Genomic DNA, 27,131 nt, shown 5'->3' with positions numbered 1-27,131 from the left:
GGGGACGTTGTTGGTATGGAAGCTGATACTGATGGTCATTGGGTGATTTGTATATTGACAGTCCCAGTTGACAAAGCAATTTTTTTTTTTTTAATTAAATTTTTATTTTTTATTTATTTTATTTATAACCGACTGTACCTGGTTTATGTCAAACTTGTGTCCACTGTACGCTAAAAAAGAGAAACAAACAAAAGAAAAACGAAAAAATGGGCGCATTATTATTATTAAAAACAATAATCATCGCGTCCGTGACGTCACTTTCCCGCGCCCTCGCGCAGCGGAAGAGACTCCGCGCGACGGCGGACATGGCGGACCCGGATGTGGAGAGCGGAGTGGGCTAAGATCAGATTGATCAGAAGTTGATCGGAGCTTATCAGAGAGTATCGATCCGATCCGCGCCCTCGTTACCGATCAGGAGGACCGATCCGCTCGGCGCTGCGGGGCGCGCGCGCTGCAGGAGAGAGAGAGAGGGCTGAACGCCGCGCGCGCCGGGGGGAGGTAACCTGTTTACACCGGCTAACGGCCTAGCCTGCCTCGCGCAGAGGGAGCGTCGCTGACCGGGCTGGAGGCGGCTCGTCGTTCCAGCAGCTGCTGAGGACTCTCCCGTTCCACCTTAAAAGGAGCAGAAGGGCGCCAGACTGTAACTGCTGCTCCGTTTAAGGTGTAACGGGTAGATGCGAACAGGGCGCTGGAGAACGACGAGCTGCCTCCAGCCTCGCGAGTCCCTGATCAGCAGAAGAGTCACAGTGGAAGGAACTTCGGTAGAACGGTCGGCTCGTGCGCGAACGAACAGAACGCTGGCGTTTAAACTGCAGCCACAGTTCTGTGCGCGCGCGCTCTGATCAGGTCCGATCAGTTCTAATCGCTCTGATTTTGCCGAGTCACAGCGCTGATCAATAACAACAGATCTGCGGAGGGGCGGCGCTGCGGAGACGTTCCTAATTAATAATCAATAACGCATGACTGGGATTTAGTAGAGCCAGAAAACTATTTAATTATCTCGATCCTAAGTCTTGCAAAGTTGTGGCCACGGCTTAATTATCTCATTCACGTGCCTTACTACATAGTTGCCGAGACTTACGTCAAGTCTATGCTTTACTGATTCATGTTGTAACTTAATTATCTCATTCTCATGGCTCAATAAATCATGGCACGACTTAATTATCTCATTCTCACGGCTCAATAAATCATGGCACGACTTAATTATCTCATTCTCACGGCTCAATAAATCATGGCACGACTTATTTTGTTCCCATGCCTTATTAAATCATGGCACAACTTAATTATCTCATTCTTGCGCCTTACTAAATCATGGCACAACTTAATTATCTTGTTCTCACGCCGTACTAAATCATGGCACAAATTAATTATCTCATTCTCACGCCTTACTAAATTATGGCACAACTTAATTATCTTGTTCTCACGCCTTACTAAATCATGGCACAACTTAATTATCTCATTCTCAAGCTTTACTAAATCATGGCACAACTTAATTATCTCGTTCTCACACCTTACTAAATCATGGCACAGCTTAATTATCTCGTTCTCAAGCTTTACTAAATCATGGCACAACTTAATTATCTCGTTCTCATGCCTTACTAAACCATGGCACAAATTAATTATCTCATTCTCAAGCTTTACTAAATCATGGCACAACTTAATTATCTCGTTCTCACACCTTACTAAATCATGGCACAACTTAATTATCTCGTTCTCAAGCTTTACTAAATCATGGCACAACTTAATTATCTCATTCTCAAGCTTTACTAAATCATGGCACAAATTAATTATCACCCGTTTGTCAAAATTCCCCTATAACTCAGTGTGTGAGATGTAAACAGAGTGATTCAGAGTGTTTTGGTGTGAAATGGTCCAGATGTCTTTACAGTGGTGGTGATAGAAACCAGGGGTCGCCATGACTACAACACAAATATAGACATTTTATTTACTATCCAGAACCACCAGTGAACCCACACGAGTCTTCCGAGTTTATATGGAATGTTGATGATGGAAAATAGTGGAAAATCTGAAATAATAAGTTTTCTTTGGGGACTATTTTGCCTCAAAGCAAACCACTCTGAACCGCTCTGTTTAAATCTTAGCCACTTAATTATGCAGAAATGTTGAAAAGTCAGTGGAGTTCCCCTGTAAGGGTGCGGTTTTGGGGGAAAGCCTGTGGGCGGAGCCTTGTAAGTGTTGGTGTATCCTTGTTGTGGCCCTGAGAGATCACCACTGTATTCACACCGTCTGTTCAGCACACAGAACAGTGTATAAGGGAGCGGAGGAGGACGTGGTGCACACAGTGAAACGGATCACAGAGCAAAATTCACTACACAGTTAAGACTAAGTGACCTTTATCAGTCCCACAACGGGGAAATTTCACCTCCACATTTAACCCATCCGTGCAGTGAAACACCACATACACACTAGTGAACACACACACTAGGGGGCAGTGAGCACACTTGCCCAGAGCGGTGGGCAGCCCTATCCACAGCACCCGCGGAGCAGTCGGGGGTTAGGTGTCTTGCTCAAGGGCACTTCAGTCACGTATTGTCGGCTCAGGGGATCGAACCGGCGACCTTCCGGTCACAGGGCTGGTTCTCTGACCTCCAGCCCATCACGCTGAAGCTGAAGCAGCGCAGCAGCAGCACAGCTAGCGGAGCAGCACAGCTAGCGGAGCAGCACAGCTAGCGGAGCGCTAAAACGATCATCCGTGTTCAACACTCAGCTTTCAGTTTCAGTTTAACTAACAATCACTGCGCTCAGAGTCCGATCAGCCACAGAGCCGGAACAGCAGGCCGACTAATACAGTAAAACGAACACTGCAGGACGGGACCAGCTAACAAACACACACTATTAGAGCAACACACACCCCGACCAATCAGATCAGAGAATGAACTCAGATAACTGAGGCAGACTCCACCCACAAAACACTACAGTTAGTCTGATAAACACACTTATTTACTGAGTCCACTGCTTATTAACATGTGGGAATGAGATAACCAACTCCTGTCGTGATTTAGTAGGGTGTGAGAACGAGATAATTAAGTTGTGGGATGGCACGGGAATGAGATAATTAAGTCATGCCATTATTTAGTAAGACGTGAGAATGAGATGATCAAGTCATGATGTGATTTAGTAAGGTGAGAGAACGAGATAATTAAGTGTGTGTCGTGATTTAGTAAGGCATGGGAATGAGATAATTAAGTTGTGCCGTGATTTAGTAAGGCGTGAGAAATATTCTGATTTGTATCGTGAAAATATCTTGAATTATCGTGATAATGTTTTTGTTACTTCAGTTGCTTGAAACCTACATGCAACTACATGCAACTAAACTTGCATAATGTAAGGCAGCCTGCAACTTGAAGGTAGGTGATATGACAAAAATTGCTGTTAACGTGTGTGTGTGTGCGTGTGTGTGTGTGTGTGTGTGTGTGTGTGTGTGTGTGTAGGAGATGGCGGGCCGCCGGGTGGAGTGTACGTGGAAGCGACACGTGGCGGAGCAGCTGAAGCAGCGAGACCGAGTGCAGCGTCAGGCCTTCGAGGAGCTCATACACCAGTGTGCGTAAAGACTGTCAACCGTTATCATTAATCAGGCCTGTTTTAACTCCCCCAGAGGTTTCAGCTCTCAGCGCGTCTTTAGCAGTGGAGCTACGAGGCTAATGTAGCTAACGAGGAGTAGAAGCTTATTAATATGCTAATTATATGCATGCCTAAGTCACCTCAGACCGTGTGTTGGTGTTCAGTATCTCTAATAGACTTGATTTATGCAGTTTCTAAAACTGTATGACTCGCTGTTAGCCAGGGCTCGATTTGAGGGGCTGCATAAGGGGACGCCACTAATTAAAAGATCTGATGTTTTTTCCATGTGTGTCAGATTTACGGCAGATTTAAATTAAATTATTATTAGTATTATTGTTATAATACAAAAAGTTTTTTTTTCATATTATTATTATTAATATTAATATTATTGTTGTCGTTGAAATAACATCAGCCATGTTTACATAACATTATTATCGCTGTTGTTTTTATTAATGTTGTTGTTGGTGTTGCCTTGACAGTCCGATCCCAGTAAAAGATCTTGAAAAAAGTGTTTTTGTTGCATTAACGAAAAACAGAATTTCATAGATACGGTTCTTAACCGCCCAATCATTTCATCCATCACTAAAAAATTTTTCAAAATTCAACCTGTTATTATTAGAGAATTGCAAAACTTACAGACAAAATTCAGCATGAAGAAAGACCACTGCGTTGGCTGCCTGCGTTGGCTCCCTGCGTTAGATCCCTGTGTTAGCTCACTGTTTCGGCTCCCAGCGTTGGCTCCCTGTGTTGGATCCCTGCATTGGCTTCTGCATTGGCTCCCAGCGTTGGCTCCTGCGTTGGCTCCTGTGTTGGCTCCCAGCGTTGGCTCCCAGCGTTGGCTCCCTGCATTGGCTACCAGCATTGGCTCCCTGCGTTAGTTCACTGTTTCGGCTCCCTGCGTTGGCTCCCAGTGTTAACTCCCAGCGTTGGCTCCCTGCGTTGGCTCCTGCGTTGGCTCCCTGTGTTGGCTCCCAGCGTTGGCTCCCTGCATTGGCTCCCAGCATTGGATCCCTGCATTGGATCCCTGCATTGGCTCCTGCGTTGGCTTCCTGTGTTGGCTCCCAGTGTTGGCTCCTAGCATTGGCTCCCAGTGTTGGCTCCCAGTGTTGGCTCCCTGCGTTGGCTCCTGCGTTGGCTCCCTGTGTTGGCTCCCAGTGTTGGCTCCCAGTGTTGGCTCCCAGCATTGGATCCCTGCATTGGATCCCTGCATTGGCTCCTGCGTTGGCTTCCTGTGTTGGCTCCCAGTGTTGGCTCCCAGCGTTGGCTCCCAGTGTTGGCTCCCAGTGTTGGCTCCTAGCATTGGCTCCCAGTGTTGGCTCCCAGTGTTGGCTCCCTGCATTGGCTACCAGCATTGGCTCCCTGCGTTAGCTCACTGTTTCGGCTCCCTGCGTTGGCTCCTGTGTTAACTCCCAGCATTGGCTCCCTGCATTGGATCCCTGCATTGGCTCCTGCATTGGCTCCTGTGTTGGATCCCTGCATTGGCTCCTGTGTTGGCTCCCAGCGTTGGCTCCTGCATTGGCTCCCAGCATTGGCTCCCTGCGTTAGCTCACTGTTTCGGCTCCCTGCGTTGGCTCCCAGCGTTGGCTCCCAGTGTCAACTCCCAGTGTTAACTCCCAGCGTTGGCTCCCAGTGTCAACTCCCAGTGTTAACTCCCAGCATTGGCTCCCAGTGTCAACTCCCAGTGTTAACTCCCAACATTGGCTCCCAGTGTCAACTCCCAGTGTTAACTCCCAGCATTGGCTCCCAGTGTCAACTCCCAGTGTTAAATCCCAGCATTGGCTCCCTGTGTCAACTCCCAGTGTTAACTCCCAGCATTGGCTCCCTGTGTCAACTCCCAGTGTTAACTCCCAGCGTTGGCTCCCTGTGTTAGCTCCACTGTGCAGTGCTGAGTTAAAGGCCTGATTTCCGTGTCTGTGTGCAGATAACCGGCTGCTGGAGAAGTCTGACCTGCAGGCGGTTCTGTCCGAGAGGCTGCAGACGGAGAAATATGAACTGCAGAACCGGCACGACGTCAGGTTAGTCAGAACAATCAAGGTTGCATGCAACACATTCAGTTACTACACTAAATGCGTATTGAGTTGCGGTTAAAGTTGCACGCAACACATTCAGTTGTTCCGCTTTGTTTTGTTTTTGTTTGTACCTGTTTGAGGTTCTTTCTGTGTATCTCAGCTTAAACCGTTTTCTGTTAGTAGGTTCGAATCGTATGTTTGAAAGTGTGTCATTTGACATGATCAGATAATGCACTGCCAGCAATTGGCTGTTTCGTGAAACTTTTTCCACACAGTTGAGCTGCTTGTAACTGTTGCGGCTGAGTTTCAAATGAGTTGCAGGACTCCTTATGTTGCACAGCTCAAGTACAATTTAGTTTCTTGTAGGTTTCAAGCAACTAAAGTTGCACAGAAGTTTGACCGTGTACAGCCCAGATTTTTAAAGACTGTGTGAAAAAGACTGGATATTTGAGTCGACCCAAAGTTCCAAAACTGCTGCATATTAGCATCCTGTGAACTGTTTACATTCTTTTTCATAATGAGTGTGTTTGTTAGTAATTGTGTGTGTGTGTGTGTGTGTGTGTGTGTGTGTGTAGCCCAGGTGCGGAGTCTCTGCAGCAGGAAATGGCTCAGATACGAATCCGACACCAAGAGGAGCTCACAGAGCTGCACAAGAAACGTGGAGAGGTATAAGAGCATTATAGAGCTTTTTAAATGAAAAAGTAGAAGCCATATCGCCCCCTACACTTCCTGTAGTGTATTACAGTCTGTCAGAATGACTGTGTGGATCATATGAACATTATAGAGCTTTTTAAATGAAACAGTAGAAGCCATATCGCCCCCTACACTTCCTGTAGTGTATTACAGTCTGTCAGAGTGACTGTGTGGATCATATGAACATTATAGAGCTTTTTAAATGAAACAGTAGAAGCCATATCGCCCCCTACACTTCCTGTAGTGTATTACAGTCTTTCAGAATGACTGTTTGGATCATATGAACAAGAATGAAAATGTAACATTGTTATTCTGAATTGTTTTTGTGGTCGTTTCTTGTCTTTTTGCTCTGAAGCTGTTTTATGTGCCTGTACTGAACATGCTGAGCTGTCTTTAATGAACTAAAGCCTTTGTTTGTTTGTTTGTTTGTTTGTTTGTTTTTCCTGCAGTTGGCCCAGAGTGTGATAGAACTGAATAACCAGATTCAACAGAAGGACAAAGAAATTCAGAGCAACGAGGCCAAGTGAGTGTTAATGAGTGAGTGAGTGTGGTTAGTGGACAGTCTGTGTTTTGGTCAGTTTGTGTCAGTGATGTTGGAGAGGTCAGCAGCAGAGTTGAAGCTGACGGTCAGTTTTAACGTGTCTGTCTGCAGAATGTTGGAGTATCAGCAGCAGATCGCCCAGCTGGAGGGCGAATGCCGGGATTTGCGGAACTCTCTGGCGGATTTGGAGCGAGCCAATCAGACGCTGCGGGACGAGTACGATGCGCTCCAGATCACGTTCAGCGCTCTGGAGGAAAAACTGCGTAAAACGACGGAGGATAATCAGGAGCTGGTGACGCGCTGGATGGCAGAGAAAGCTCAGGAGGCCAACAGACTCAACGCCGAGAACGAGAAGGACTGCAGGTTAGAGGACGTTAAGAGAATGTTTGAAGTGTATTTACAGAAAATTCACAGTGTTTACAGAATATCCAGAAAATATTTACAAGATATTGACAGTATATTTACAGAATGTATACAGAACATTTACAGAATATTTACAGAATATTTAGAGAATGTTCACAGAATTTACAGAATATTCACGGAATATTTAATAAATATTTTCAAATTATTCACAGAATATTTATCGAATATCCTCAGATTATTCACAGAATGTATACAGAAAATTTACAAAATATTTACAGAATTTTTACTGAATATTTTCAGACTATTCACAGATTAGATACAGAAAATTCACAGATTATTCACAGAATATTCACAGAATATTTATTGAATATTCACAAAAAAATTAACAGAATATTTGCAAAAAATATAAAAAGTATTTACAGAATATTCACAAAATATTTCCAGAAAACTTCAGCCTTCAGCCAGTATTAATATCCCAAGATTATCATTTCCATCCATTACAGCTCTGAGAAAGCTTGTTCCCCATCAACCACTGAAGACGTACAGTCATGCGCAAAAGTTTGTGCGCCCCTGGTCAAATTCCATATTTTATTTTTGCGCACGTCTGTATCTGCATTTTATTCATTTTTACTGCATTAGTGACTCTCAGAAGTAAACGTTATATTTGTCTGTAACGCCAGTGCAGGTAGACTTCATCCCAGTTATATGTATCATATTAGCAGATATGTACAGAAATAATATTGAATATTTGCGTCAGTAGATGATCCTGATATCAGCACATCCTTAATTACTGCTGTTCTAGATAAAAAAATCAATAAACATCTTCTAGACGGAGTCAGTTAGATTCAGCAGAAACATAATCCCCCAATCTGAGTGATTCACACTCAGAGGACAGAGTGTAAACAGGCCTGTTTCAGACGCTCACAGTGTAAACAGCTGTGTGTGTGTGTGTGTGTGTGTGTGTGTGTGTGTGTGTGTGTGTGTGCGCGCACTGACAGTGTGAATGGTGAGTGATTAACACTGAATACACACACAGAATGTGGAGCAGAAGTTCATGCTTTGACTTTCTTAGAAAAAGTCACATACATGAAGGGAAACCCCACCAATTTTTCAAAATTTCCCCCATAACTCAGTGTGTGAGATGTAAACAGAGTGATTCAGAGTGGTTTGGAGTGAAACAGTTCAGATGTCTTTACAGTGGTGGTGATAGAAACCAGGGGTCGCCATGACTACAACACAGATATAGACATTTTATTTACTATCCAGAACCACCAGTGAACCTACACGAGTCTTCTGAGTTTATGTGGAATGTTGATGATGGAAAATAGTGGAAAATCTGAAATGATAAGTTTTCTTTGGGGACTATTTTGCCTCACAGCGCCCTGCATGTATCCCTCCACCATGAATGGAGTTTAAGTTCTCTAAACGATCATAAAACAGTGTCTCAGTCATCAGGCAGTGAATTCATAACCATTTCATGTAGTAACTTTCTGTGAGGGAGCTTTTAGAGGTGGACGTCTGGTTCCTATCACCACCACTGTGAACAGTTCTGACTCGGTAAGTTTATCTAGAACAGAGCGTTTCACACCAAACCACTCTGAACCACTCTGAACAACTCTGATTACACTTAAACATTTAATTATAGAGACCATTTTGGAAAAATGGTGGAGTTCCCCTTTAGTACTGTAGATGCTCCCTCTGAGGGTCTTTTGTGTTGGTCCTGTATGTTTTCTACATACAGATGTGTAAACAGAGTAGCGCTCAGTGTGATTAGAGCCGATCGTGTCTCTGTATTAGAAGCTTGTTGATGGTTAGTGTGAGTTATAGTGATCAGTGTCTGCGCTGCTACGTCAAAAACGCACCTCTGCGGTTTCACTTCTGCTTCTTGAGCCTGTTATTGTGGGACACAGGTCGTTCTTGTGTGTAGTTACAGTATTTATCGTCTTCAGACTCCGCCCATCTTATTTATGGATTTTTTGTTTGTTTGGGCAAATTTTTAATTGAACTTCACAACACAAAACAACACAGTGCACAACACATACTAACAGCACTTATCTGGGCACATCTTATTGAATAAAAGAGCAAAAAATAAATAAATTGAATGCATATAAACAACAGTATAAGATGAAATGGACTGGACACTGAGGCTACACTGTTTGACCAGTCCACACTACAGTTCAAAGGTTTAGAATCACTGTTGCAGACAAATCATATAAACATATAGATATGGATTGTATACAATATATTATATAATACATATTTTAGTTAAATATACTATAATAAGATTGTGTGTGTGTGTGTGTGTGTGTATATATATACATATCAGGTCAGGTAAAAATTACCGTAAATTTAGTAACCTTTTTGTTACTGAAATATTATTTGTATTATTTTCTAGTTAATTTCAATCTACATTCATTTTAATTTTATGTATGAAAAATGATAACTAACCTTTGAACGGTAGTGTAGATTACTTTTGATATTTGCTGAATTTTTACCTCATTTGAATATTTTTTCCAATTTTTATTATTATTTTATTTTATTTTATTTTTATTTTTGCAGTGCACAGCACATACTAACAGCACTTATCTGGGCACATCTTAATAAACAAACAAATAAATACATTTAGTGCATAAAAACAACAATACAAGATCAAATGGGCTGGACATTGAGGCTCCACTGTTTGACCAGTTTTGTTTTTTGTTTTTTGTTTTTTACACACACATAACAAATGAAAATAATACCCAGAATGCCTTTTACTTGAAAAGCGGTCAGCAGCTGTCTGGTAAATAATTAAATTAATTAATTAAATTAATTAATAAAAAATTAAAGCCCCTTTTTTACCATTTAGTAACGTTTTGAGTGTTGAAATATTAAAAAGAAATACATTCTGTGGTTTAGTATATTTCAGTCTACAGTTTATAAGTTAATTTTGATATTTTAATAAAAGTAATTTTATGTATGGAAAATGAAGATGGCACGATTTTGAACAGTAGTGTAGATGACTGTTTTGATATTTGCTGAATTTTACCTCATTTGAGTATTTTTTCCTACTCTTTCCATATTTTTTGCTTTGCAAATTTTTAATTTTAAATTAACTCAACAACACAAAACAACACAATACTAACAGCACTGGGCGCATCTTAATTAATAATTAATAAACAAATAAATCAGTCCACAGTACAGCTCAAATGTTTGGGTTTGGCTACTGTCAGGTAGATATTTTTTTCAAAAATTTACTGTAAATAAAAAATAAATAAAGTACCATTTTTAGTATTGAGTAACTTTTTTGTTATTGAAATATTACAGTAAAAACATCTTAAAATACGTTGTAGTGGTTGTCTAGTATATTTCCATCTTCATGGTATACATTATTTTTGACATTGTTAATAAAAGCAATTTTATATATGAAAATTGATAATTGCAAACTTTTGAACTGTAGTGTAGATGATTTACCTCATTTGAAAATGTTTACTACTACTTTCATTTTCTGTATTGTTTTTTATATATATATATATATATATATATATATATATATATATATATATATATATATATATATATATATATATAATACCCACAGAAGGAGTTGACCTCCTGAATTCTCCTCAGCTGTTCAGAAGTGTGAACGTTCAGGTCTTCAGAACTGAGATGATGATGTTCTGCCGTTTAAGGCGGAGTGGAGAGTTAACGGCCCGGCCGTTTAAGGTAGAATAGAGGGTTAATGACCGGGTCGTTCAGGTAGAGAACAGAATCTCACCTAAATACTGACTTAATGGCCGTTAGTGTCTCGCGCCTGATTGGCTGTCTGAGGGTTTAAATTCAGGAGCAGAACTCAGTTTGTTCAGAGTGTGGACAGAGCCAGGCCGGGTCAGAGCCAGGCCGGGTGGGCTGACCCTCTGAGCTGGTTCAGGCTCGGCGGAGCTCTGCTGCCGGCTGTACTGACGGGCTGGTAGGTTTTATTTTGTGTTATATTGTGTTGTGAGTCGGATTTAGCGGCAGTTTTGGAACCTGGAGCTGCTTTTGTTGACCAAACAGTCCACCTGTCTGATCAGACGTGAAGGTTTGTGACTGTTTTACTTGGATTTTTATTGCGTATTTGTATCTGTATTTGTGTTTTCTCAGGCGCAGACAGGCTAAACTGCAGAAGGAGCTGGCCGACGCTGCCAAAGAGCCGCTGCCCATCGAGCCGTAAGTGTCCACACAGCTTTAATAATAGTAATAATAATAACAATAATAACAATAATAACAGTCATATGTCTGTATGGTGTAAAAATCATTTAATTAATTTTGGAATTAATGAATTGCATTAATTCAGTTTTGGCATGTTCTTATTGTCGATGTTAGATTATTGTTTTTTTTATGTAAATTGCAATCTGAAACAGTTTCATTTTATTACTTATATTTTTTTTTTAAGTTTTATGTGAGGAAATTTAATTTTATGTATTAATTTTTTAACATCTTAATTTTAAGTGAGCAAAATTCAGTTCTATTATATATTAAATTGTATAACATCTTAACTTTTAAGTGAGATTTTGATTATACATAAGTTACATCTGTGTATTCAGCTTATTTTTCGAAATATTCCTGAATTGTATGAAAGCATTGAATTGAATTGGTGAAATTTGATATTTCATGATGCTGAAGAACTGTAATTGAATCGTGAGTTTGAGAAATTAACGCTGTAATTTTGCTACGTTTTCACTTCCGTTACACGGTAGTGATGCTGATCGATTAGGGCTGAGCGATATGGCAGTATATATCATTATCGTGCTAAATTATGTCACAATATAATATTCTTTTCTGAACATATTGTGTATATCGTCAGACACTGACCCACTGCGTGTGAGATCAAAATGAGTCCCGTTTAACTGGATTTAGTGACTGAATACTGAGTAAAAGTCATTTTGTTTACATCATTTTTGTATTTTTAAAATCTAGCTCTACTGAAAAAAATAAGAATTGTGAAATATCATTTATCATGAAAATTTCATTTTCTTTATTTCTTTAAGTATTGCGATATTATATTTTTGTCATATCGCTCAACTCTACGATTGATCTGATTCTGTAATCTGATTGGATTAGGGATGATGACATCGAGGTTCTTTCAGAGGATTCTGGGAAAGGGCCCGGAGAGACGTCCCCGGGCCGAATGCCCAGCAGAACACCGAGGTACACACACACACTGACACACACACACACTCACACACACACACACACTGACACACACACACACTCACACACTGACACACACACACACTCACACACACACACACACTGACACACACACACACACTCACACACACACTGACACACACACACACACTGACACACACACACACACACTCACACACACACACACACACACACACACTCACTCACACACACACACTGACACACACACACACTCACACACACACTGACACACACTCACTCACACACACACACGCACACTGACACACACTCACACTCACACACACTCACACACACATACACTCTGAATTTCTTTATTTAGAACAGTCCAGATGGGTCTTGATGAGGCTCACACACTCATATACATTTCAATAATACAAATATTAAAGCCTATTAATAATCCTTTTGAAATATTGATTAAATATTGATTTAATAATGGTTCTCTTTGTCTTCTCTCCTCAGTAAACGTGTGTCACAGCCTCCCCCTGCTGGACTGCTGGACTCCATTTCCAATATCTTCGGGTATGTGTGTGATGTCTCTGAGTGATGTTTCTGTCTGATCTGTGTGTGACGTCTCTGTGTCTGATCTGTGTGTGTGATGTCTCTGAGTGATGTTTCTGTCTGATCTGTGTGTGATGTCTCTGTGTCTGATCTGTGTGTGTGATGTCTCTGAGTGATGTTTCTGTCTGATCTGTGTGTGATGTCTCTGTGTCTGATCTGTGTGTGTGATGTCTCTGAGTGATGTTTCTGTCTGATCTGTGTGTGATGTCTCTGTGTCTGATCTGTGTGTGTGATGTCTCTGTGTCTGATCTGTGTGTGTGATGTCTCTGAGTGATGTTTCTGTCTGATCTGTGTGTGATGTCTCTGTGTCTGATCTGTGTGTGACGTCTCTGTGTCTGATCTGTGTGTGATGTCTCTGAGTGATGTCTCTGTGTCTGATCTGTGTGTGTGATGTCTCTGTGTCTGATCTGTGTGTCTGATGTCTCTGAGTGATGTTTCTGTCTGATCTGTGTGTGATGTCTCTGTGCCTGATCTGTGTGTGACGTCTCCGTGTCTGATCTGTGTGTGATGTCTCTGAGTGATGTCTCTGTGTCTGATCTGTGTGTGACGTCTCTGTGTCTGATCTGTGTGTGACGTCTCTGTGTCTGATCTGTGTGTGACGTCTCTGTGTCTGATCTGTGTGTGTGATGTCTCTGAGTGATGTTTCTGTCTGATCTGTGTGTGACGTCTCTGTCTGATCTGTGTGTGACGTCTCTGTGTCTGATCTGTGTGATGTCTCTGTGTCTGATCTGTGTGTGTGATGTCTCTGAATGATGTATCTGTCTGATGTGTGTGACGTCTCTGTGTCTGATCTGTATGTGTGATGTCTCTGAGTGATGTTTCTGTCTGATCTGTGTGTGATGTCTCTGTGTCTGATCTGTGTGTGTGATGTCTCTGAGTGATGTATCTGTCTGATGTGTGTGACGTCTCTGTGTCTGATCTGTATGTGTGATGTCTCTGAGTGATGTATCTCTGTGTCTGATCTGTCTGTGTATGCGAATGTCCGTGTGTGTTTGTATGACGTCTGTCTGTCTGTCTGTGTGTCTGTGTATGATGTCTGTGTGTGTTTGATGTCTATCTGTGTCTGTGTGATGTCTATGTCTTTGTGTGATGTGTGTGTGTGTGTGTATGGTGTCTATCTTTGTATGATGTCTGTCTGTCTGTCTGTATGATGTCTGTCTGTGTGTATGATGTCTGTCTGTGATGTCTGTATGATGTCTGTGTGATGTCTGTGTGATGTCTGTCTGTATGATGTCTGTCTGTGTGATGTCTGTGTATGATGTCTGTCTGTATGATGTCTGTCTGTGTATGATGTCTGTCTGTATGATGTCTGTCTGTGTATGATGTCTGTCTGTATGATGTCTGTCTGTGTGATGTCTGTGTGATGTCTGTGTGTATGATGTCTGTCTGTGATGTCTGTGTGATGTCTGCCTGTGTGTATGATGTCTGTCTGTATGATGTCTGTCTGTGTGATGTCTGTGTGTATGATGTCTGTCTGTGTGTATGATGTCTGTCTGTGTGATGTCTGTGTGATGTCTGTGTGTATGATGTCTGTCTGTGTGTATGATGTCTGTCTGTGTGATGTCTGTGTGATGTCTGTGTGTATGATGTCTGTCTGTGTGTATGATGTCTGTCTGTGTGATGTCTGTGTGATGTCTGTCTGTGTGATGTCTGTGTGTATGATGTCTGTCTGTATGATGTCTTTGTATGATGTCTGTCTGTATGATGTCTGTCTATCTTTGTATGATGTCTGTGTATGATGTCTGTCTGTGTGTATGATGTCTGTCTGTCTGTGTGTGTATGCCTGTGTGATGTCTAACTGTATGTATGATGTCAGTCTGTGTGTGTGATATCTGTCTGTCTGTCTGTTGTGTCTGTGTGTATAATGTCTGCCTGTCTGTGTCTGTTATGTCTCTCTGTGTATTTCTGATGTCTGTATGTGTGTCTTGTTTATTTGTGATGTCTGTATGTCTTTCTGTCTGTGTGTATGATGTCTGTCTATGTGTGTGATGTGTGTCTGTGTTGTCTAACTGTATGTGTGGTGTCTGTGTGATGTCTGTCTGTGTGTGTATTATGTCTGTCTGTCTGTATGATGTCTGTCTATGTGTGAGTGATGTGTGTCTGTGTGATGTCTGTCTGTCTGTATGATGTCTGTCTGCGATGTCGGTCTGTGTGTCTGTATGATGTCTGTCTGTATGATGTCTGTCTGTGTGTCTGTATGATGTCTGTCTGTATGATGTCGGTCTGTGTGTCTGTATGATGTGTGTCTGTATGATGTCTGTCTGTGTGATGTCTGTCTGTCTGTATGATGTCTGTCTGTATGATGTCTGTCTGTGTGTATGTTTTTGTGTGTTTTAAATGTATTTAGTGTTCACCATGTTAAATAATAAATAAAGTAAAATATTTAATATATTCCATTTTGTATGTTAATAACAAATATTTGTGACATAAGTTGAAATTGAAAAGACAGTAACTTATATGTCATTTATTTTAATATTTAATTTTTATCTGTATTAAGTGTTAATAAACTGTCTTTATTCCTGAACAGGGTCAGTTATTCCTGTGTAAATCTCTGTTTTATCAGCCCTGTGTGAAGCGATGTGCTCCTCCTGCTCCAGGCTGGGCTGAATGTGTGAGTGATGGTGTTTGTGTTTGTTTTAGAAGGCGTCGCTCGCTGAATTCCCACGGCACGTCTCCGGAGAGCGCGGACGCTCCGACTGGAGTGTGTGCGGAGGTCAGAGTGCCGTCCACCGCGCTGCATGTCTTCGTAAGTCTCTTCATCACACACTCGCTCCTGTGGTCACCACGCTTATTTATTCAGTGATGTGACGTTAGAGCTGATTGGTCAGTGATGTGATATTAGAGCTGATTGGTCAGTGGTGTGATATTAGAGCTGATTGGTCAGAGCTGAGGGTCAGTCATGTGATATTAGAGCTGATTGGTCAGTGATGTGGTATTAGAGCTGATTGGTCAGAGCTGAGGGTCAGTGATGTGATATTAGAGCTGATTGGTCAGTGATGTGGTATTAGAGCTGATTGGTCAGAGCTGAAGGTCAGTGATGTGATGTAAAAGGTCTGAAGCCCGGCTCTCTCTGTTCCTGAGCTCCTCCCGGCCCCCTGCTGTTCTCCCAGCATGCTCTAGGTGTGTGTAGCTGGTTTGCGGGGGGCTGATATTGAGGCGGCTGAGCTGGGTGTGTGTCTCTGAGAGCAGCGAGATACACACACAGCATCGCCCCACACACACACACCACACACACACCACACACACACACACACAGGAGGATGGAGGTTCAGCAGAGACACAGCAGAGGCTCATGATCTCCAGTTTTCAAGCTGAGACCTTCCAGAACTTTCCATCAGTGTAACCGAGTCCCAGCTGCGCTATCTGGTTAAAGGGCCCGTATCCTGGACAAAGGTTCAAGGTAGCCCACACAGTCCATATATGAATACTAAGCTGCAAAACAGCTTGTTTTGAATTCACTGTTTTTGTGATGTCACAAAAACCAACTCATTTACATACATCCCCCTATTCAGTCTGCGGCAGTTTAACCCTGGCCATTCACAGCGAAGTTGTAAAGAGTGTTTCAGCCAGGCCTGCTTTTGGAATGAGGTGCAATACAGGGCAGCCAGTCAGAACAGAGCTCATTTGCATACATCGGTCTTAAAGGGACAGTCTTAAAAAAATCTTACAGTACTTATGATATTCAAGCAAAGCTGCATGTTTTAGTTAAAGTCATAAATAGACTCTCTCTCTCTCTCTCTCTCACTCACTCTCTCTCTCTCTCTCTCTCTCTCTCTCTCTCTGTACTCTTTCTCTCTCTGTTCTCTCTCTTTATTTCTCTCGCTCTCTTTCTCTTTCTATCTCCCTCTCCTTCTCTCTCTTTCTCTCTCTCTCTCTCTCTCTCTCTCTCTCTCTCTCTCTGTTTATACCCAGGACGCCCACGACGGCGAGGTGAACGCAGTGAGGTTCAGTCCTGGATCCCGTCTCCTAGCGACAGGAGGGATGGACCGCAGGGTGAAGCTGTGGGAGGTGGTAGCAGGTAAAGATGACGAGCATCATCACAGATTCGTCCTGTGAAGCTCAGAGCCGAGCGTTTATTCTGCCCTCGTGTAAATTTGGGAAATCAGAATTTCCAGAATAAAAAGGACATTTTTACAGTTTGGGGGGAAAAAAGAATTTAATTTTGATGCTCTGAAAATGTATTTACATAGAGGAGGTACTGTAGTACTCGGCCCATTCCTTCTTAAAAGCATGTCAGAATAAAAGTCCTTGTGCCCTGTGACATTTGAGGAAGTCAGAACTTCCATACAAAAGATTTTCAAGTTCACTTCTTTGAAAGCCGTCCTGTTAATGATTTTAAAGTTCTCACGCTTACATTTAAGGCCAAATTGTTGTATTTTGAATTTTTTATAACTATTTTTTTTTAATAGTTAATGTGCGTATGTGACTGGAAGGTCGCACCACCTGACATTATGGGGAATTTTATTTTAAGGCACTGAAAAATGTATTCAGATAAAGGGTGTGTTTATGGCATGTTAACCAATGTGTTATGGTATACACTTTTTATTTCAAAGGAAAATTGACTTGGATGCAAAAAGTACGTCTTGAAACACAATATTTGTGACACAAATACATAACGTGTTTTTAATTGTTGTTTTTTCGTGTCTTTGGATGTTTGTCCAGGTCGCTGTGAACCCAAGGGGGCGCTAACGGGCAGCAACGCTGGAATCACCAGCATTGAGTTTGACAGCGCAGTGAGTTCATCAGCCACCATTACAGACTTTAAAGAATCTTACCAACAGCATAACGTTATGATCCGTTAAAGCGCCCAAATCATCAAAAAATTAGCTTTATTTTTTAAATAAAACTTCAGTGTAGTATGGAAACATTGTCATATTTTAAAAACCCACCACAAAAGCAGCCTGTTTTGAATTAATTCCTTTTTGTGATGTCACAAAACCCAGCGCATTTACTTCCATATGTTCAGCCTACATGTACAGCCCTGCCCACTGACAGTGAAGTTCAAGCCAGGCGTCTTTCAAGCCAGGCTACTGTTTGAATGAGGCGCAGCCAATCAGAACAGAGCTCATTTGCATATATCTTAAGGACACGGTAACAGAATCGGCCTGTTTAATTGTTTGGGATAAAGCGAGGCTGGAAAATGATCATGTAGAAATGAATTATGACTTTTTGATGCATAAAACAGCACAAACGATCGACAGCAAGAACAGTGTAGTATGTGGGCTCTTCAGCATTGTTCTTGTAGCTGTTCTCTTAAAAAAAAAACTCACCTCCTCTAAATCTGCTGCTTCTTCACTTTATCATAGTAAAGCTCCGTCCCAGATATTGTTTGGCCAATAGAATCAGCAGTATTAAAGTTCCACAGGTTTACAGTGGTGTGCGTGTTCCTCCTCAGGGTTCTTACCTGCTGGCGGCATCCAACGACTTCGCAAGTAGAATCTGGACCGTGGACGACTACAGACTGAGGGTGAGGAGACAAAAACACACTACATCTGTAAACAGAGATTCAGAGTGGTTTGGTGTGAAATGGTTCAGATGTCTTTACAGTGGTGGTGATAGGAACCAGGGGTCGCCATGACTACAACACAAATATAGACATTTTATTTACTATCCAGAACCACCAGTGAACCTACACGAGTCTTCTGAGTTTATATGGAATGTTGATGATGAAAATAGTGGAAAATCTGAAATAATAAGTTTTCTTTGGGGACTATTTTGACTCACAGCGCCCTGCATGTATCCCTCCACCATGAATGGAGTTTAAGTTCTCTAAACTATCATAAAACAGTGTCTCAGTCATCAGGTAGTGAATTCATAACCATTTCATGTAGTAACTTTCTGTGAGGGAGCTTTTAGAGGTGGACGTCTGGTTCCTATCACCACCACTGTGAACAGTTCTGACTCTGTTTTTAGCTTTCAGCTTTAAGGTCACTAGTCAGGCTGTGGAAGCTGACTGGTCAGTGCTAAAGGTCAGTGATGTGATGTAAAAGGTCTGAAGTCCGGCTCTCTCTGTTCCTGAGCTCCTCCCAGCCCCCCCGATGTTCTCCCAGCATGCTCTAGGTGTGTGTAGCTGGTTTGCGGGGGGCTGATATTGAGGCGGCTGTGCTGAGTGTGTGTCTCTGAGAGCAGCGAGATACACACACACACACAGCATCGCCACACACACACAGCATCGCCACACACACACAGCATCGCCACACACACACAGCATCGCCACACACACAGCATCGCCACACACACAGCATCGCCACACACACACACACCCCACACACACACCCCACACACCCCACACACACACATAGGAGGATGGAGGTTCAGGAGAGCCGAGCAGCTGATCTCAACCTCATACTGAGACCTGAACACTTCCCCATGTCTGGTCTGAGAGTAGAGTCTGTCTGTACTGATGAACCTAAACGGTCTGATTCTGCCCCTCCAGCACACCCTGACCGGCCACAGTGGGAAAGTTCTGTCCGCTCGGTTCCTGCTCGATAACGCCCGCATTGTCTCCGGCAGCTACGACCGGACGCTCAAACTGTGGGACCTGCGCAGCAAAGTCTGTAAGAAACCCCTTTATTACCCAGTATTAACATTTACGCCATTCCCAGCACCAACATTAACACCAGTTCCCACCACCAGTATTAACATTTACACTGTTCCCCACACCAACAGTCACATTAGCACCATTCCTGACAACAACAGTAACATTAGCACCGTTCCCAACTCCGATATTAACATTAACGAAGTTCCCAACACCAACAGTATGATTAGCACAATTCCCTACACCAACAATAACATTACGCCATTCCCAACACTCTCAACACCATTCCCAACACCAACAGTAACATTACACCATTCCCAGCACCAACATTAACATCACACCATTCCCAGCACCTATATTAACACCAGTTCCCACCACCAGTATTAACACTGTTCCCAACACCAACAATAACATTACACCATTCCCAATACCAACAATAACATTACACCATTCCCGACACCAACAGTAACATTACACCATTCCCAACACCGATATTAACATTAACATAGTTCCCAACACCAATATTAACATTAACACCGCTCCCAACACAAATATTAACATTAACACCGCTCCCAACACCGATATTAACATTAACATAGTTCCCAACACCAATATTAACATTAACACCGCTCCCAACACCAATATTAACATTAACACCGCTCCCAACACAAATATTAACATTAACACCGTTCCCAACACCAATATTAACATTAACACTGTTCCCAACACCGATATTAACATTAACATAGTTCCCAACACCAATATTAACATTAACACCGCTCCCAACACCAATATTAACATTAACACCGCTCCCAACACAAATATTAACATTAACACCGCTCCCAACACCAATATTAACATTAACACCGCTCCCAACACCAATATAAACATTAACACTGTTCCCAACACCGATATTAACATTAACATTGTTCCCAACACCAATATTAACATTAACATTGTTCCTGACCCCAACATTAACATTACACCATTCCCTACACCAACATTAGCACCATAGTAATGGCATTCTATTATAACACAAACAGTGCCATTAAACTAATCCCCCAACACGAACGAACATTAACTTGAGCACCATTCACCAGCACCACAATGCCAGCCTCAACATTAGCACTAACACTAAGCTCCGCCCTGCATACCTTTAGTCTTGTGTTCGAACGTACCTGACGCTCTCCTCATTCTCTCAGGTATGAAGACGGTGTTTGCAGGTTCTAGCTGTAATGACATCGTCTGCACAGAGCAGTGTGTGATGAGCGGTCACTTTGATAAGAAGGTTCGCTTCTGGGACATCAGGTAAGTGACATCAGTTACGGGACAATTAGGTTTTATTTCTGGGTTCTTGTGTGGGTCAGTTATGGGGCAATCAGGTTTTAGTTCGGGGTTAATGTATGGTGTTCAGCAAGGTTCTGTTATGGGACAATCAGGTTTTATTTCTGGGTTACTATGTGGTGTTCCACAGGGCTCAGTTATGTGGCGTTTAGGTTTGTTAATGTGTGGCGTTCCACAGGGCTCAGTTACGTGGCGTTTAGGTATGTTAATGTGTGGCGTTCCACAGGGCTCAGTTAGGGGACCTTCAGGTTTTAGTTTTGGGTTAATGTGTGGTGTTCCACAGGGCTCAGTTACGTGGCGTGTAGGTTTGTTAATGTGTGGCGTTCCACAGGACTCAGTTACGTGGCGTTTAGGTTTGTTAATGTGTGGTGTTCCACAGGGCTCAGTTAGGGGACGTTCAGGTTTTAGCTTTGGGTTAATGTGTGGTGTTCCACAGGGCTCAGTTAGGGGACGTTCAGGTTTTAGCTTTGGGTTAATGTGTGGTGTTCCACAGGGCTCAGTTAGGGGACCTTCAGGTTTTAGTTTTGGGTTAATGTGTGGTGTTCCACAGGGCTCAGTTACGTGGCGTGTATGTTTGTTAATGTGTGGCGTTCCACAGGACTCAGTTACGAGACATTCAGTTTTTAGTTCTGTACTTATGATGTATTACAGTACAGTTACAGTATCAGCACTGACTGCAGGATCGTCATACGTGTCTGTATGTATGTTTGTCTGTGTAGGTCTGAGAGTATAGTGTGTGAGCTGGAGCTGTTGGGCCGTGTTACGTCTTTAGACCTGAATCATGATCGAACGGAGCTGCTCACCTGTTCCCGTGACGACCTGGTGAAGATTATTGATCTTCGCAACAACGCTGTGCGACAGACCTTCAGCGCTCAGGGCTTCAAGTGTGGCTCTGACTTCACCAGAGTTACCTTCAGGTGAGTTTTTGCTCAGGAAGCAGCTAATTATGCAGAACATTCGGGTCTATTAGATCAGTTCAGATATGGACATCAAGTTCTCAATCAGTTCACTTTAAAAACGGTTTAATAATCTGTATTATTGATCCAGAAATGATCCAGAACGTGTTACTGAGCGTTCCGTTGTTGTGTCTGTCTCAGCCCTGATGGGAGTTACGTAGCCGCGGGTTCTGCAGACGGTGTCCTGTACGTGTGGAACGTTCTGACCGGGAAACTAGACAAGACCCTGGACAAAGCCCACAGGTCAGTCTCGTCCACTGCATCCAGTTTGTCCAGTTCAGTTCTTCCCTCCTTGCAGTTCTGTTGAACTCCATTTTCCATCAGAATGTAAAGACCCATGGAAGAAACTCAGAAAAACGTCACATTAATCAAAATACGTCTGGAGTTCCTGTTTACATTGACTTAGCTTTACACTTAATCCAGTTCATTTTAGTCTTAAATTGGAATTAGTTTAACTTCCTTCCACATAAGCTTTACACTCTTTCCAGTTTAATCCAGTTTCACTTGATTTTCATTCCAGTTTAATACAGTTTAGCTTTAGCTTTTAGTAGGTTTTATTAGCTATTTAAATTAGGCTTAGCTACATCCAGTTTAGCTTAGCTTTACTCCCCGTCCAGTTTAGCTTAGCTTTACTCTCCATACAGTTTAGCTTAGCATTACTCTCCGTCCAGTTTAGCTTAGCTTTACTCCCCGTCCAGTTTAGCTTAGCTTTACTCTCCGTCCAGTTTAGCTTAGCTTTACTCTCCATCCAGTTTAGCTTAGCTTTACTCCCCGTCCAGTTTAGCTTAGCTTTACTCTCCATACAGTTTAGCTTAGCATTACTCTCCGTCCAGTTTAGCTTAGCTTTACTCCCCGTCCAGTTTAGCTTAGCTTTACTCCCCGTCCAGTTTAGCTTAGCTTTACTCCCCGTCCAGTTTATCTTAGCTTTACTCTCCGTCCAGTTTAGCTTAGCTTTACTCTCCGTCCAGTTTAGCTTAGCTTTACTCCCCATACAGTTTAGCTTAGCTTTACTCCCCATACAGTTTAGCTTAGCTTTACTCCCCGTCCAGTTTAGCTTAGCTTTACTCTCCGTCCAGTTTAGCTTAGCTTTACTCCCCATACAGTTTAGCTTAGCTTTACTCCCCGTCCAGTTTAGCTTAGTTTTACTCTCCATACAGTTTAGCTTAGCTTTACTCCCCATACAGTTTAGCTTAGCTTTACTCCCCGTCCAGTTTAGCTTAGTTTTACTCTCCATACAGTTTAGCTTAGCTTTACTCCCCGTCCAGTTTAGCTTAGTTTTACTCTCCGTCCAGTTTAGCTTAGCTTTACTCCCCGTCCAGTTTAGCTTAGCTTTACTCTCCGTCCAGTTTAGCTTAGCTTTACTCTCCGTCCAGTTTAGCTTAGCTTTACTCCCCGTCCAGTTTAGCTTAGCTTTACTCTCCGTCCAGTTTAGCTTAGCTTTACTCTCCGTCCAGTTTAGCTTAGCTTTACTCCCCGTCCAGTTTAGCTTAGCTTTACTCCCCGTCCAGTTTAGCTTAGCTTTACTCTCCGTCCAGTTTAGCTTAGCATTACTCCCCGTCCAGTTTAGCTTAGCTTTACTCTCCGTCCAGTTTAGCTTAGCTTTACTCCCCGTCCAGTTTAGCTTAGCTTTACTCTCCGTCCAGTTTAGCTTAGCTTTACTCTCCGTCCAGTTTAGCTTAGCTTTACTCCCCGTCCAGTTTAGCTTAGCTTTACTCTCCGTCCAGTTTAGCTTAGCTTTACTCCCCGTCCAGTTTAGTTTAGCTTTACTCTCCGTCCACTTAATCCAATTTAGCTTTACTCCCCGTCCAGTTTAGCTTAGCTTTACTCCCCGTCCAGTTTAGTTTAGCTTTACTCTCCGTCCACTTAATCCAATTTAGCTTCACTCCCCGTCCAGTTAAGCTTAGCTTTACTCTCCGTCCAGTTTAGCTTAGCGTCACCTTCCATACCTCAGCTTTAGCTCAACCCAGTTAATTTAGCTTTGCCTTCCATTTAACTTAGCTCAGCTTTACGGTTTATCCAGTTCAGCTCATCCCTACAGCAGCCGCTTCTTTTACCTTCTTTTACTCATTTTTCTCTGTTATTTTTTTTCTTTTTTCACAGCTCTGCTATTAACTCTGTGTCGTGGTCTCCGTCGGGCACCTACGTGGTCAGCGTGGAGAAGGGCAGCAGGGGGGTGCTCTGGTCCGACATGTGATTGGTCTGTCTCTGCCCTGGCTCGATGTGATTGGATGAAGCGGTCTATTAAAGGACAAAGCGGAGAGAGGGCTGACGCACTTTCTTTTCTGGCACTTGGACTGTGTTTCCCAGGATGCAACACGGCGGACAGGGGGGGGCTGGGGGTGGGGCTGGGAAAAGGGGCGGGGTTTACAGCCTTATACCCCCACCTATAACCGCATTCATATCAGCACTCCTGTTATCTCTTCCTCTCTTTCACACACGCGTTTATCAGGAGGTGACTGGACGTCTGAAGCACCGGTTTCCGCGATGTTATTTAAAGCGGTCGTTAGTTTGCTTTTCGTTCTTCTTGCCTTACGTATTAAAGCGAGTGAGTCGGGTGCAGATTCTGCCACTAGAGAGCGCCGTTCGCTCATCAGCTCATCCACTCTGCAGCTGACCCGCTCACTGCTGATTGGCTGAGTGGGTAGGTAAAGCCCCGCCTCCTCTATTGCATCTATGGAAAATATAAATATAAATGGAAAAAAATGTAACTATTTAAAGAAAAAAATCCTTAATATTTTAAAAAGAACAGACAGTTAAAGGACTAGTTCACCAAAAAATCAAATTTGCACTCAATGTCCCTTATTCCAAATGTAGTTGACCAAGGCACTTTCAGTGTCTGCAAGGCTGATATAATAAAGATCTGTGTCACCGAAAGATTTTGGGTGACATAGACTTCCATTGCATACTAGCTACATTAGCCTCGTTGCTCAAGTGCTAAAACTACCGAAGCAAATTTCTCGCGCCAAACTTGTCTCGGCTGATCGACTGCTTTTCAGATAAAGGGGATTTTGTGTACATTTGGTTCTTCGGTGAACTTTTCCTTTAAACTAAACATCGAATTCCTTTAAATCTGCTAATGAGTTTTAGCATCAGTGGATAATTGCAGCCCGGAGTGTCCAATAGGAATGTCCGTATCATGTTTTGAGTTTTAAAGACTATCTGTAGCCTGAAGCAGCGAGACTGCAGCACACAGAAGAGTTAAAGGGGAATTCCACTAAAATATGATGCTAACTGCTATCAGCGAAGCTAACACTGCGCTTGTGGCTGAGCTGCAGCACCATTACATCACACGGACACACTGCTCAGTTGATGTGTATGGAAAATGAAGGGGGTTTGTTTTAAGGCCCGACCGATAAATCGTTTGGCCGATAATGACGACCGATATTGATGATTTCGTGTGATGTGTCGTTTGAGGCTGCGAGTTTCTGCTGTTTGTGTTTGGACCGACAGTCATATCAGTCAGGAAAGCACTAATCAGCCAAAAATATGAAGAGTTTTATCAGTTATTGGAACGGTCAGGTCCCAGTTTATCATTGGAAACAATGCTGCCGGAAAAACGCCAAGATGTTATATCATTACTTGTATTATCGCACCTGTGAATCTACAAGACTGTTGAATTTTGGTGGACTTCCCCTTTAAGCCTTGCCCAGATTGAATTTTGACAGCAGTGTCAAGTTCAGTAATAACGATACACTAAATAACACTGTATTCTTCCCAGAAATAATGGTTAATATGAATATTACAGTTTACAAATACAAGTGCAAACCCAAAACTGCTCGTGGTGGAAAGTTTGTTTATTGTCGCTGTCATGCAAAAAAACACTCGGATCTCAATTTGACTTTTTTTCAGAATTTGAAAATTCCTGTTGGCCTTTGCATTGTGTGAAAATTCCCAAAATGGTCCAAAATTCGTTGGGAAAAATTCCGGTTCCATTGACTTTGATTACAAGTTAAAAATGGTTTTGTTTCTCCTGCAAATTGACAGTTTTGGTTTCGTTCCATCAGCGACGAAATGTAACTTTTACTGCCCAAAATGTCCAGCACACCTGCATTTATGTGTCATTTACCTTATTTTCCAGTCAAAACAGCCAATAAGTACAACTTGTTCATTTTTCCGTCAGAAAAAAACACATTTAACAAAAATTACCCAGAATCCTCAGCAGCTGAATCTAATCTCAGCTGTGTTCAGTCAGTGAGTCACTCTTCACCTTTATTCCAGCTTCCATTCTTTTCAGGAGACTCACTTTCAGTTCCTCAAAGAATCTGCAGACACACCTCCAAAGTTCAGTCTTAGAAGCTGGTTGATCATTTTCTGAAGTAATCAAACACATTCAGTGGTGTTGAGGTCTGGACTCTGGGGTGGTCAGTCCATCGTTCAACTTCTTTGTTTGATGTGTCCGTCTCCTTTTCTCAGTGAGGTTCTTCTTGATCAGCTACACATCCTTTCAGACCCACAGCGCTGAGTTGTCTCCTCACAGTGGAAGGATGGACAGAAACACTTGTGGATGTTTTCAGATCTGAAGCAGCTTGATTTTCTCCTCTCTCTCAGAGATGAAAGCTTTAAGTGCTGTTTATCTGATGGGGGCAGGTTTGGGGTCGACCAGGTCTTCCAGGTGGTTGCTAGGAGACACATTTACTGTGTAAATTATCTTATATCTGATCTTCTCACAAATCTCTCCTAAAAATGTATAACTTGTGCTTAAAGGCTGTTTGACTGTTTGGCTCATACAGAGTCTCGATTAAAGCTGTCCTCACACAGCAGTTGCACACGTCATATTGCAGAGGCTTCTGGGTAATCCTGTGTCTAACTTCATGTTGTAGAAGATCAGTGCTGATAAACTACACATAATGTACAGTTTCATGCAGTGTCTCATTGACTCTGGTGCATCTGGAGGGTGGGGCTTGAGTTCAGCACTGTGCCAGATTTCTTGTGGGCGGGGCTAAGGATGATCTCTGTATCCCATTGGCTAAAGAAGTGTCTAAGTTATGATAAATGGATAAATGTATGTGAAGTGTCTGTGTACGGCTGAGAAATGTTTACACACCAACAACCATGACTGTGTGTGTTCTGTCCTTCATAGACAAGATGATGGGACATATAGTTTATACCCACATATATTTATATATTATCACATGTAGGTACTTGCATATTCAGTACATATGACACATTATACACACACACATATATACACACACACACATAATGCATGTAAGAAACATTACATGTAGACACTTATAGATAATACATATGAGATGTTACATATTGGTACATATGTATACACAGTGCATATGGGACATGTTGCTATAGGTTCATATTTATCTTAGCTGCTTTCATATATGTAATACATACTGGGA

General features: G+C 42.4%; 1 protein-coding gene and 1 non-coding gene across 4 annotated transcripts; both read left to right on the top strand.

Moving 5' to 3' along the window:
* The first annotated feature begins 279 nt into the window (after positions 1-279).
* Positions 280-25,549, top strand: atg16l1 (ATG16 autophagy related 16-like 1 (S. cerevisiae)). Of its 3 annotated transcripts, none has more exons than XM_036557920.1 (18): positions 280-498; positions 3,453-3,561; positions 5,504-5,597; positions 6,167-6,257; positions 6,734-6,807; positions 6,937-7,188; positions 11,311-11,376; positions 12,271-12,357; positions 12,841-12,900; positions 15,583-15,685; positions 16,852-16,957; positions 17,602-17,672; positions 18,335-18,406; positions 19,376-19,496; positions 20,680-20,785; positions 21,541-21,738; positions 21,919-22,020; positions 23,878-25,549. In XM_036557920.1, the coding sequence occupies exons 2-18, from the start codon at positions 3,456-3,458 to the stop codon at positions 23,969-23,971; spliced, it is 1,803 nt and encodes a 600-aa protein (XP_036413813.1). In that variant the 5' UTR covers positions 280-498; positions 3,453-3,455; the 3' UTR covers positions 23,972-25,549. The 3 variants fall into 3 exon arrangements, with proteins under 3 accessions (XP_036413813.1, XP_036413802.1, XP_036413808.1); XM_036557909.1 differs by having other exon boundaries at positions 15,580-15,685; XM_036557915.1 differs by lacking the exon at positions 280-498 and having other exon boundaries at positions 3,428-3,561; positions 15,580-15,685.
* On the top strand, positions 15,969-16,258 carry LOC118804805. Its single transcript, XR_005007020.1, has one exon.
* Positions 25,550-27,131: the final 1,582 nt, after the last annotated feature.

Source organism: Colossoma macropomum, unplaced genomic scaffold, assembly GCF_904425465.1.
Source record: "Colossoma macropomum unplaced genomic scaffold, Colossoma_macropomum, whole genome shotgun sequence".
NCBI lineage: Eukaryota > Metazoa > Chordata > Actinopteri > Characiformes > Serrasalmidae > Colossoma > Colossoma macropomum.
The sequence above is the reverse complement of the archived record's forward strand: the minus strand, read 5'-3'. Positions and strand labels throughout refer to the sequence as shown.